The 12,962-nt window shown below is 38.7% G+C and overlaps 1 protein-coding gene across 2 annotated transcripts in view; it reads left to right on the forward strand.

The window, feature by feature from the left end:
• Positions 1 to 12,962, forward strand: part of VCL (vinculin) — a 110,788-nt gene that overhangs the window by 61,349 nt on the left and 36,477 nt on the right. For both annotated transcript variants that reach the window (XM_070433033.1, XM_070433034.1), the window contains exons 3-6: positions 4,219 to 4,369; positions 4,546 to 4,654; positions 6,793 to 6,915; positions 8,382 to 8,542. In XM_070433033.1, coding sequence (XP_070289134.1) covers positions 4,219 to 4,369; positions 4,546 to 4,654; positions 6,793 to 6,915; positions 8,382 to 8,542 — 544 coding nt within the window. The remainder of the gene's footprint in view (positions 1 to 4,218; positions 4,370 to 4,545; positions 4,655 to 6,792; positions 6,916 to 8,381; positions 8,543 to 12,962) is intronic.

Below are 12,962 nucleotides of genomic sequence, written 5' to 3' on the forward strand. Positions count from 1 at the left end.
AAACTGAGGCTATGATACATCTGGTGAGAGCACATACGAGAGGTACTCATAGATTTAGGATAGTTTCCTCAAGTATGAGGCCTTTAAAAGTGGAGTCTAAAAGAACAAGTCGGGGTTAGTCAAGTACAAGAGGGGAGAGAGAGGTGTTTCAGTTGGAATGGCTATAAAAAACCCCGAAGCAACAGATAAGTGCTCTCCAGCTAGTGGTCTTTAATGAGTGGTTGGCTATTCTTAAAGGACTTTTGAAATGCTTCTCTGGAATATTTTGAAGTTTTCATTTAAACATTTTTAAATCATAACTTTAGTTATAAAACATATATTTTCTGCCATATTGTATACTATATACATGTGTTAAAAATGTTTTCATGTAAATTTCGCTCATTAATTTATGGAAAACATCTGCTATAATCATTATCGAAGCCAGTCCTCGAATGCCAAACCAAATTTACTTTTTTTTAAGAAGAATTTTTATTTATTTATTTTTAAAATATATTTTATTGATTTTTTACAGAGAGGAAGGGAGAGGGATAGAGAGTTGGAAACATCGATGAGAGAGAAACATCGATCAGCTGCCTCCTGCACATCCTCTACTGGGGATGTGCCCGCAACCAAGGTACATGCCCTTGACCGGAATCGAACCTGGGACTTTTCAGTCCACAGGCCAACGCTCTATACACTAAGCCAAACCGGTTAGGGCTAAATTTACTTTTTTAAACTTTATTTTATTTAAAGTTCTTGCTTCAGTCAGTTATCTCTTAAAGATATTTAAAGAGTAAGGGAAAAAAGGTATTTTTCTATTTACCCACATAGTTACCACTTTGTGCTCTTTTTTTTTTTTTCCCTGTAAATCCAAATTTCCATCTGGCATACTTTTTCTTCTTTCTGAAGGACTGAAGGACTTCCTTTAACATTTCTTATAGTTCAAGTCTGCTAGTGATGAATTCTTCCAGCTTTTGTATATCTGAAAAAGTTTTTATTTCACATTAAATTTTGAAATATATTTTCTTTGGGTATAGATTTTGACAGATTTCCTTTTTCTTTGAATACTTTGCTCCACTGTCTTCTGGCTTGCATTATTTTCAAAGAAAAGTTTGTTGTTATTCTTATCTTCATTACTTAATGCATCAATTTTCAACCTTTTTTTTTTGATCTCTTGGCACACATAAAGTAATTACTAAAATTCTGTGGCACACCAAAAAAGGTATATTTTATTTTTGCTGATCTGACAAAAAATTAGGTATAATTTTGATTCATTCACACCAGATGGCAGTTGTGTTGGCTGTTTTGTTTTTTTGTTTTTGTTTTTTTTTAATTTGACAATCCAAGGGAAAAGAGGTCAGTGCCCCTGACTAAATAGTCAGGTATTGCATGTTTTAAAATTCTGGTAGCACACCAGTGTGCTGCAGCATATTGGTTTAAAATCTCTGACTTAATGGTTACAGACTGTTTTTCTTTTTTCTTTTTTTTTGAAATATATTTTATTGATTTTTTTACAGAGAGGAAGGGAGAGGGACAGAGAGTTAGAAAAATCGATGAGAGAGAAACATCAATCAGCTGCCTCCCGCACACTCCCCACTGGGGATGTGCCCGCAACCAAGGCACATGCCCTTGACCAGAATCGAACCTGGGACCCTTGAGTCCGCAGGCCGACACTCCATCCACTGAGCCAAACCGGTCAGGGCAACACAGAGTGTTTTTCTGAGGTGATGAAAAAGTTTTGACACAAGAGAGAGGTGGTGGTTATTCAACATTGTGAATACACTCAATGCCACTGAATTGTACCCTTTAAAACGACAAATTATGTGTTATGTGAATTTCACCTCAAATTAAAAAAACTATATTGAGATTCTATTTTGGTCTTGCATATTGATGAGTATACATTGTTTTTATTACACACTACGTGATTGAGACTGTGAGGAAACAGGCACTCTAATCCACTGTGCTAGGAATGTAAATTAATAACTTCTGTGGATGGCAATATGGCATTTGTCAAAACTAAAAGTCTATACTTTTGACTTAGTGATTCTATTTCTAGACTGTCTACTACAGGTCTATATATTTAAAAATGATATGTATTCAAGGTGATTCATTGCAGTAGGCTAATAAATTATGGGCTAGTTATATAGCTGTATAAAAGAATGAGGAGGCTTTTTATGTATTTTTATAAGAACATGTCCACTGCAGAGAGTTTGTGTAGTATAATATTGTTTGTGTAAAAAAGGTGGGTGCCTATATTTTTGTTTCTGTATGCATAAAGTATCTTTTTTTGGGAGAATACAGAGAAAACTCTTAATATTGGTTGCAAGTAGATGGAATTAGAATGCCTAGGAGATTAGCTAGTGGAGGGAAGATTTTTCACTATATGCCCTTTTATTTTCATATATGTGTTTGTGTTATGTATGTGAACATACATATTAGGTAATTTAAAATTACTAAACATTTTAATTTAAAAATGAAAGAGGAACAGTAAACAACCAGTTCTTTCTAAGAGTGATTTAAAAGCCACCTCAATTCACTGATCTTTATTACATACTGCCTCATGGCTCTAATGTTTGTGACTTAGCTTAGTAAAGTATGCATTTTGAGAGTCAGAATAGTGTTTTTTTATATCTTTAATATGCATACCTATAAAGTCCATAGCTCAATGCTTTTTATGTAGTTGACATTCATGTGTTGGTTTAATTTTTTTAAAAATATCTTTTATTGATTTTTCACAGAGAGGAAGGGAGAGAGATAGAGAGTCAGAAACATCAATGAGAGAGAAACATCGATCAGCTGCCTCCCGCACACCTCCCATTGGGGATGTGCCCACAGCCAAGGTACATGCCTTTGACTGGAATCGAACCCGGGACCTTTCAGTCCGCAGGCCGACGCTCTATCCACTGAGCCAAACCAGTCAGGGCTGTGTTGGTTTAATTTATTATTTTTATACTTGTGGAATTTCATTGATTTCATTTGATCCTCAAGACAACCATGTGAGTGGGCTTTTATTTGCATGTCACATTTTCTATGTTTTCAAATAAGAATGTATAATTTTGACTAAATATTTTAACTTTAAGAGACTTGTTCCATATCTTTTTAAGTTGTAAAATGATAACATAATGGGTTTATTGGATATGAGATTAGAAGAGATGATCTATCAGATCCTTTTCAACTCTGAATGGATGGGTGAATGAATGAATACATTTTAGTAGTACATGAGGGTCAAGGAAAATACTTGGTTTATGTACTTTGGGTTCTTCTTTTAATTGAACCCCTTCTCCTCCCCCCCAAAAAACACCCTATGTTTGCCTGATCAGATCATCTATATTATTAAGCTATAGTAATATTAAGCTATTAAAAACTGGTTCAGTTATTAATGTCAATGACATTTTATTTTATGTTTTAAATATATTTTTATTGATTTCAGAGAGGACGGGAGAGGGAGAGAGAGAGAGAAACATCAATAATGAGAGAGAATCATTGATTGGCTGTCTCCTGCATGTCCTCTACTGGGGATCGAGTCTGCAACCCTGCATGTGTTCTTAACCGGAATCGAACCTGGGACCCTTCAGTCCACAGGCTGACGCTCTATCCACTGAGCCAAACCAGCTAGGGCAATGACATTTTAATTAACAACATAGTTTTTTAGAACTGTTTTCAAACAGCCCAGTGTATTTGTCAAACAAATCCATATAGCTAGATGAATGAGAAATTTATGCATCACCTCATAATTTTTCTTTGTGTTTTCTCCTATTCCTTTGCTTTTCTGATTATTAAATTTCACTTAATACAGTGCTTTGAAAAATTTTTTTAAGATGCTAAATCTGAAACTGTTGTCAACGATTTCAGCTCTTGGTGTAGTGTCTTTTAATGGCAGTGTGTATAGGTGAGGAATAAGGAAACAAAGGAGATACAGAGATATAGCAACCTGAAGTAAAAGGTCTGAAACATTTTCTCATCATTTTTGTTGCCAGGAAATATCAAAGAACAAGGCTTAATTAGTATAGTGAATAATGAATGAATGATTGTGCTGCACTTAATGTATATGTAAGCTAAAAACTTCTATTATAAAATAGTCTTGGCCATTTTCCAGGTGGAAAAAAATGTGAATTTATATCCGTTTACATTCTTTGTATTTACATGTGATATTCTTCTGCTTCATTTTGCCAGTGATATTCTTTCTATTTGCATATGATATTCTTCTGCTTCATTCTGACTCCCTATTCCTTCCCACAGGGTTGAAAATGCTTGCACCAAGCTTGTCCAGGCATCCCAGATGCTTCAGTCAGACCCTTACTCAGTGCCTGCTCGCGATTATTTAATTGATGGGTCGAGGGGCATCCTCTCCGGCACATCGGACCTGCTCCTCACCTTCGATGAGGCTGAGGTAGGCAATCTTAGGCCCATGCAGATTTCTTTCAGACAGAAGCCTTGCCTCAAAGATAATAATGGAGGATTGATGCTTGTTTAGAATGAGAAAATGTTGAATGGCTACACATCTGAATGACTATTGTTTTCTACTTGATTGTTCACTCAGTTGACTACTCTGAAATATATTTCCAGGTTCGTAAAATTATTAGAGTTTGCAAAGGAATTTTGGAATATCTTACAGTGGCAGAGGTGGTAGAAACTATGGAAGATTTGGTCACTTACACAAAGAACCTTGGACCAGGTTAGTCATATCCAACTTTCATATTAACATTTTTACGGATTGTCCATGTTCGATCAAGAGGAAAAGGCACTCCACCCTATTTTTTGCAAAAGATAGGTAATGATGCATTAGGCTTTTAGGTGTCTGTACTTTGTTGTTGGAGCTAATGCTGTGCTTCTATTGAGTAGATATCATTGTCTCTGAAAGCTGAATCTGCTTTCTACAAATCCTGGCCATGTCTGATGAATTAAACTAGATATTGCAGATGTTGCTGGAGAATGTAGGAAATACTTTTCTACGGCTGTAATGCTTAAGGCCACCCTGAACCCTGACCTCTCAATTCCACACTACACAGCATTCCTTCACTGTCTGCCAGCTGGCCTGAAGCTCTTTATGACCTCTTTGCTTGCTAATTAGCCCGCCTACTATTATGAATTCATGCCCTAGCCCAAGGCTGCATAATGTAATCAGACCTAAAAGGAGAGAAGAGCTACTGTGGCTAAATCTCATTTTGAAATGACTGTTTAGTCATCTGAGAATTGAATATTCAAAATACATGAACAGATACCAGCTTTTGATGGTTTAGACATATAACATGAACTTGAAGGTTCTTGGAATGTGAATGAGACCAATGACAAGACACATCTGATGTTTAACTTGTAAAATTCTTGCATCTTCTGTAAAATGATTTTTAAATTTGATTTTAGAGAGAAGAGGAAGAGAGAGGGAGAGGGAGAGAGAAAGGGAGAGGGAGAGAGAGAAACATTGATGTGAGAGAAACACATCGATGGGCTGCCTCCTGCACGCCCCCTACCTGGGATTGAGCCCACAACCTGGGCATGTGCCCTGACTGGGAATCAAACTGGCAACCTACTTTAGGTGTATAAGATGATGCCCAACTAACTGAGCCACACTGGCCAGGGCTGTTAAATGATTTTTAACTAGCAGTATTTTCATGAGGTTCTGGTGCAGTCATTCTGAGAGCTTATGGCAGTTAAAAATTTCTCTGAGCCATCATTGAAAAGATCACCAGGAGATGGTTTTAGAGCAGTCCTCTTTTAACTTTCTCATAGCACCGGAAAAAGGTTTCATTCCTTCAAATGAAATCTTCTGCAGAATCCCAACATATAAAAGACAAAAATGGAGCTATCCTGGATGAAGAAGGGGCTACCCCATCTTTTCCACCCCACCGTTCCCACCTTCCTTTGGTACCCCTTAAAAAGCTGTGAAACTATTTAAGAAATCTTGAGAACAGCTTGAAAAATCAAAGCTTAGAGTCACATCACCTTCGAATAATACCTGAAGTCAACAGAAAGTGCTAGCAGGCTGATTCCAAAACACCAGATGCTTCCAAATGCTGTCATCATTAATATTATTTTTATAATATTTGTATTTCTAGTTGTAAAAGTACTACATTCTTATTTGGACAAATTGGAAAGTACAGAAAAACATAAAGATGAAAACAAAACACATTATTGTAATTCTTAAGATTTTTTTTAGTCACTAGATTCTTAGTACCAGGCTCACATGAGATTCTTACCTACATGGACACACTGGGCAGATACATGGTGTGAAACCTGCATACATGGTAGCCAGGCAAACTGATGACTCTATTTTTTACAAATATATATTTATTCACTTGAATACCTTTTTATATTTGTGAATGTACTTTTGCCAAACGTGAAAATTATGTCACATTTAGTTTTACATTTAATGAACTACTTTTAATGAAAAAAATAAAGTTGCATTAAGTTAGAAGTGTCTTAAAAAATTCTCTACCATAAACACTAGAGTTCAGCGGTAGTGTCTGTTGTTTAAATAAGTGAGCTTGCCGAACCGGTTTGGCTCAGTGGATAGAGCGTCAGCCTGTGGACTCAAGGGTCCCAGGTTCGATTCCGGTCAAGGGCATGTACCTGGGTTGCGGGCACATCCCTACTGGGGGCTGTGCAGGAGGCAGCTGATCGATCTCTCTCATCGATGTTTCTAACTCTCTATCCCTCTCCCTTCTTCTCTGTAAAAATTCAATAAAATATATTATAAAAAAATAAATAAATAAAATAAATAAGTGAGCTTTCATAGTAATTCGTAGTGGATTTAGGCTCAGAAAGTCAGACTCTGGGTTGTTTCACTGCTCACCCTGCTTATTCCTTATGCCCCAGGAATGACTAAAATGGCCAAGATGATTGATGAGAGGCAGCAGGAACTGACTCACCAGGAGCACCGAGTGATGCTGGTGAACTCAATGAACACCGTGAAAGAGTTGCTGCCAGTTCTCATTTCAGGTATTTTCTGCCTATACTTTATCTTATGGGGAAAACATTTTAACATATTCTAGACTCTGATGTTTGTTTTCTTTTGCTGCTTATTTGCATGTCCTTCTGCTTGGGGAAGCATGAGACCCGATGGATTGGGTATTACTGGAAGGCTGCAGCTGGTTATTCCTCTTCTCCAATGCTCTTCTTTTCTTCCTTTGTTTGAAACTGCCCTTTCTGTTGCCTAGTTCTGTTCTCCTGAAGCTCCTTTTCTGGGAGGTGGAATCTCCTCTAGAAACTCTAGTCTTGGATGTTTGGATTTTGACATCTTTATTTGTATTACAATAAAGCGGTTAGGAGATGGATTGGATATTATAGAGTACTATACGATAAGGAAGTAAACCCAGAGCCTTTTCATTGTTGGTTAACACAGGTTTTTTTTTGTGTTTGTTTTTAATGGAAAGTATTTAACTTTTCTTTACGTTATAGAGCTGGTAGTCTGTGCCACCTGGGGCCACCTTCCCATTGGGCAGAGTCCAGAAATGCAACATGGCGACTGTTCTCTAAACTAGCAACAGAGAGCTGTACTTGTCAAGCAGCTAGTACGTAGCAGGTTATGTAAGTTATCTTAGTCAAGTTGTGGGTTAGTTAGTTTAACTCTCAGAGGGCAGCTTTATTTAACATTTTTTATGAGGTGTGCCACTGTGACCCCGGGCTACTGCCTTCCTGCTTTGGCATTTCAAGTAGAAGCTAAAAGGGAGATGCGAGTGTAAGAGTTCAGAAAGCCCTTACATTAACTAGAAAACAAACCTTTGTAATTAGAGTCTTATAATCTCCATGGAAATATGTTTTTGAGGCCAATAACTGTTTGATGTAGCAGAAAGGCTGTTTGGGAAGAGGATTTCTAAGCTGGGTAACTCAATAAAGTGTTGATTAGTCTTTGTTTTTACAATTTTAATTATTTTATAGGAGAAAATTCTTTTCCTCCATTGCTTCCTATTATTATTATTTCTTCTTCACTGTTGGGGGTTAGAAAGTCTCTGCTACATGTTGAGAGAAATCCTGGGAGATAAACAACACTTTGGGAACTCCTGTTAGTATTGGGGGCAGCAGCATTCTCTGGTTACAGTTTTAAGTCTGTTTTCATCTTGTCCCATTAGGTTTGTGTTAGCTGGGGACCGTGCTAGGGCTGGGATGCCAGCTGATTTAGAAGGATATTGGGTATTTTGTGATTATAGGTCATCAGTATGTGCATGTTAAATTAGTTCCCTGATCAAGTTGTGGTGATGTTTTGTACCTTCAGTTTTCATTACAGTAAAGGTTGTGATATTGGAACTTTATTGGCAGATTTGCAGTGTTTTCTTTCTTTCTTTTTATTGTAAGATCTTAGAAGCCCAAAACATGTGTTCAAGGGGTGGAACATTTTGTGTGAATATTGTTGTACAGCAAAATTCAATTCCAACCTCAGTTTCTGATCTTTCGTTTATTTTTTACAGCTATGAAGATTTTTGTAACAACTAAAAACTCCAAAAGCCAAGGAATAGAAGAAGCTTTGAAAAATCGCAACTACACTGTAGAAAAGATGAGTGCTGAAATTAATGAGATCATTCGTGTATTACAACTCACTTCTTGGGATGAAGATGCCTGGGCCAGCAAGGTAAGTTTTATTGGAGGAGAAATGAGCAAAAGCCCAAATTCTCCCCTCCTTGGGCGTCTGTCTCACATTTTATCTTGTAACTATGTGTAACATAGGACTACTCAGATATTATGAAAGTAATTTCTTCTTCCCTTTTGTTTCATGGGTTACTTGCTGCTTTTGTAAATTCCCTTTGTTCCTAGGGAGAACAATAAATAGGTATGTGGGGTGAAAGCTGGTTGAAGGCTGAAATGGGTCGCTTTTCCCTCAGGCTTGAGTCCCAGTGATTGGGTTTGCGGAGGAATTCTGGTGTGGTGTGTGCTCCCTGGGGTGGGAGCCCTGCCTTTTATGTGGGCGGTTGTTGCTAGGTAACTAAGAGACGTAATATATCTATGACTGGTTTTTATGGAAAACTTTTCCTAAACCAACCTTTGACCCAGAGAAAACTTGGCATTTCTAGGTGTGTGCCTTCATCATTCCATTTTTCCTCAGGAAAGCTTAATTAAAATATTAGTTTTCACATTTGTCAGTTAGTGTGAGGGGTCCCTTCACTCTTTGGAATTTAGTCTAGAATTTCTTCTTGGACTCCAAAAGGGTTGGTGGGTTCCCTCCAGAGCCGAGCAGCAGTAGTTTTGTGCGGCTGCTGCTCTGGTCTGCCTCTCCCTATCCAGTGACTATTTTGAGGGAACAGAGATACTTGGGTTTACATTTTCCGTGTAGGAACCCAAGAAACACACTGTCTCCAGCACCCAGCTTGCCCACGTGTGACCCAGAGGTGGTCTCCAGGGCCACCGAGCGGGCTGGTAGCCGACTAAGAGGGGATTTTGTAGTATGGCTTCCATTCGGTGCCCAGGGCGGCTCTTTGTCCTCCAGGTCACCTATGAGGTAAGGTCAAAACTGGGGCCTCCCTGGTGTGGTAGGGACAACCCCGGTCAGGTTGAAACAGCCCCGGTGTGGTAGGGACGACCCCGGTGAGGTTGAAACGGCCCCCGTGAGGTAGGGACGGCCCCGGTGAGGTTGAAACGGCCCTGGTGAGGCTCAGACGGCCCTGGTGAGGTTGAGACTACTCCAGTGAGGTTGGGACAAATAAAGGGGACCAGTATGGACTGATGAACAGGGGTAGATACAGAAGCAGAGCAACATTGAACAGAATGTTAAACTACAGTGGGAAGCCTGGGGAGGGTTGGGGGGGGGATTAAGAGACCAACTGAAGGACTTATATGCATGCATATAAGATTAACCAATGGACACAAGACACGGGGCGGGGGGGGCGGGGGGTAGGGGTCGGGGGAATGTCAAGGGGGGGGGGAAAGGAGACATATGTAATACTCTTTGTAATACTTTAAGAAATAAAAATTATTAAAATAATAAAAAAAAAATTTAGATTTCAAAAAAAAAAACAAAACAAAAAAACAAAAACTGGGGCCTCAAACTAGAAAGTGAATCTAAATATGCAGAAGAAACTAGTCAGCTTATCCAAGTTATGGATTTGTTAATAGAGGCACGAAGTTCTTGAACAAGTTCTAAGACTGTATTTTAAATCTGTATGGTAAAATCATTTTAATTTTGCTTAATTTTGCATATTTGACAGCTTTCACTTCCCTGTTATGACATCTTTATGCATCTTTTTTTTGTTTTCTTGTTTGTTTTATTCTTTTTTCTCACATTTAGAAGGTAAGCTTTTTGTTGCCCTCTAGTTCTTCTTCTTTCTTTTTTTCACTTAAAAGAGAAAAAGCATGTGTGAGGTTGTTTGTGCTTGTGCCATGCCTTATTCTGTGTGCCGGTGTGTAACACTGTGCTCGAATATGCATCAGATTGTGATTTAATATGGGACTCAAGGCTGTGCTGGGCAGACTGTTTGACTCGAGCTCATCTTGAGCGATGTCTTTGGGGAAAGCAAAAGAAAAGGCACTCCTTTGGGAGTCAGGCTTTCTGTGTTTCAGTGAGTGCTTTCATTCTGTGAGCAGGCTTCTGAGAACTGTCCTGGCTTAGTCATTCCCACTGACTTCATTTGAGGGCAGGTTTCCCCATGTAGCGGGGTGACCCCTACGTTACCTGTGGACCCTGATCTTCAGAAACTTCCAGCTGGTGGCATCTCTATCATCAGTCTCCTTTGCAGGCTCTGGCGTTTTGCTTTTGGAGATGTGCCATTATGGTGCTAAGCCATAATGAAAATGGGTAGGCTAGAGAGTTTAGATGGGGCATCTGTCCCTCACAATAATCCTTGTCTTCAAAATCAAAAGGAGAAAAGGAAGGTGTATCTAAAGTTCTTCCTGACTTCAGTCCATGGCTCACTGCATGTTCTGCTGTCTGATCTTTGAGTCAGCCATCATTCTCCATGACCTCGTGGTCCCATAACCTAATCTCTTTCCTTATTCTCTCCGCTTTGCTTCCAGCAGATGAGAAATAGTAAAAAGGAGGAGCAGGAATTGCAGGCTTAATGCTTATCTGTTTTCAGAGGGGAAGAGCCAGCCATCATTTAGTAAATAAGTGGTACTGAGCTTTTTTGTGTGTGTGAATGTTGAGACCTACTTCTTTAAAAAAAAAAAAAGTGGTCAGTTGATTGTTTCAGGATGAGGATGAGACACTTAGGGGGATGGGATATACAAGGGCAATGGACCTGGGGTCCACCGTGTAGTCTTGTCGTTGCCTCAGTTTTATGCTGCTCTGGAAGGAACCAGGCTGTTAGGATGCAAAACCAGCAGAGTGAAAGAAAATAAATAAAATTAGTTCAGCCAAAAGAAGCCCGAGTACATAATGACATCAGAACAAGCAATAAATGTTTATTTGTAATTTCATTTTGTCTTTGTTATACATTTACCTGGTTCAGAAAGCAAAATGCTATAAAATGTTATATATGACAGATCTCACTCATAACCCCATTCCCATCCACTCTACCTCCTCTTTCCCCCTAAGAGTAATCATTTTTATTAGTTACAAGAGTACTTAGGAAAAAGAGATTTTACCTTGAAAATGGAAGTTGGTAACTTGGGTTTTGGGTATGTTTCCGTGTTAGCAGCATTATGCATCTTACATTGCTCTGCTGTAGGCAGTGGATTAATCAGACCTATTGTCTGTCTGCGACCCCTGGCTTCCTATTCTGTTTAATACACTCGGTATCTTTTACCTCCTCTTGCCCCTACCAATAAAGAATTAACTTTGTCTTACCGTACTTGTTTCATGCTTCCCTATTGGTGCAGCTTTCTCCTGGAAAGTGATGATTCCTCTAGAAAGGTGGGGGAAGAAAGTAAGTGGAAAAAGTTCTTGGTAAAAGTACATCTTGCTAAATAAGTTAAGATTTTAAAGAGGCAATAGCTGATCATTTTACCTCCATACCTACTTTCAAAATGCATACTTACAAACTTAAAAACACCTCGACTTTAAATACTTAATTTTTAAAAAATATATATTTTATTGATTTTTTTTACAGAGAGGAAGGGAGAGGGATAGAGAGTTAGAAACATCGATGAGAGAGAAACATTGATCAGCTGCCTCCTGCACACCCCCTACTGGGGATGTGCCCGCAACCAAGGTACATGCCCTTGACCGGAATCAAACCTGGGAACCCTCAGTCCAAAGGCCGACGCTCTATCCACCGAGCCAAACCGGCCAGGGCTAAATACTTAATTTTATTGTTGTTTTTATTTTTTAAAATTATGTTTTTATTGACTTTAGAGAGAGAGAAAGGGAGAGGGAGAGAGAGAGAAACATCAATGAGATATATTGATTAGCTGCCTCCTACATGTTCCCCATTGGGGATCAATCCTGCAACCTGGGCATGTGCTCTGACTGGGAATTGAACTGGAGACCTCTTGGTGCCTGGGACAATGCTCAACCAACTGAGCCACATCGGCAAGGGCAAAATACTTCATTTTATTTTGAGAGTAAAAATTTCCCCCTGTTTAAATCAACAATTATCTGATAAGTGATCATTAAAAATTAGTTTAGCATTTTTCCAGGGAATACATTATGAAACACAAGAATTTGTGAGTTCAACAATTCTAATTCAACCCCTTTAGCAATCTATATATACATTTTTGTATTTTTATTATTTGTATCTTGATGCATGCTGAGAATCAAGAGGAAGTGAGAAAAAATTTTAAAACCTTTTTATTGCTAAGAATTTTTGAGCCCACATAGGTGCTCCTGCAACTGTGCCTTGGGTCATTAGATGCTGTTACTCAGAATTAGTTCCTGTGGTGAGTCCCCTCCCACTGAGGGCCTAGGCTGGTGGTGCTTGAATGACTCAGATGTCTTGCACAGATTACTGTGTTCTTCCAAAGAAGGAAACTTGGTTAGAACATGCAATCCTCTAATACTTGCCCTTACTGCAGACCTTTGGGATTTAAGGGTTGATTTTTATTTCATTTTTGAAAAAATAAGGCTGCATGTGAGCTTTTTATAAGGCTTCTAGTGTTTTATTTTAGGAGCTAATACAACA

The sequence above is a fragment of the Myotis yumanensis genome, unplaced genomic scaffold (genome assembly GCF_028538775.1).
Source record: "Myotis yumanensis isolate MYYU_CA2020_CCGP unplaced genomic scaffold, mMyoYum1.0.hap1 SCAF_13, whole genome shotgun sequence".
Taxonomy (NCBI): domain Eukaryota; kingdom Metazoa; phylum Chordata; class Mammalia; order Chiroptera; family Vespertilionidae; genus Myotis; species Myotis yumanensis.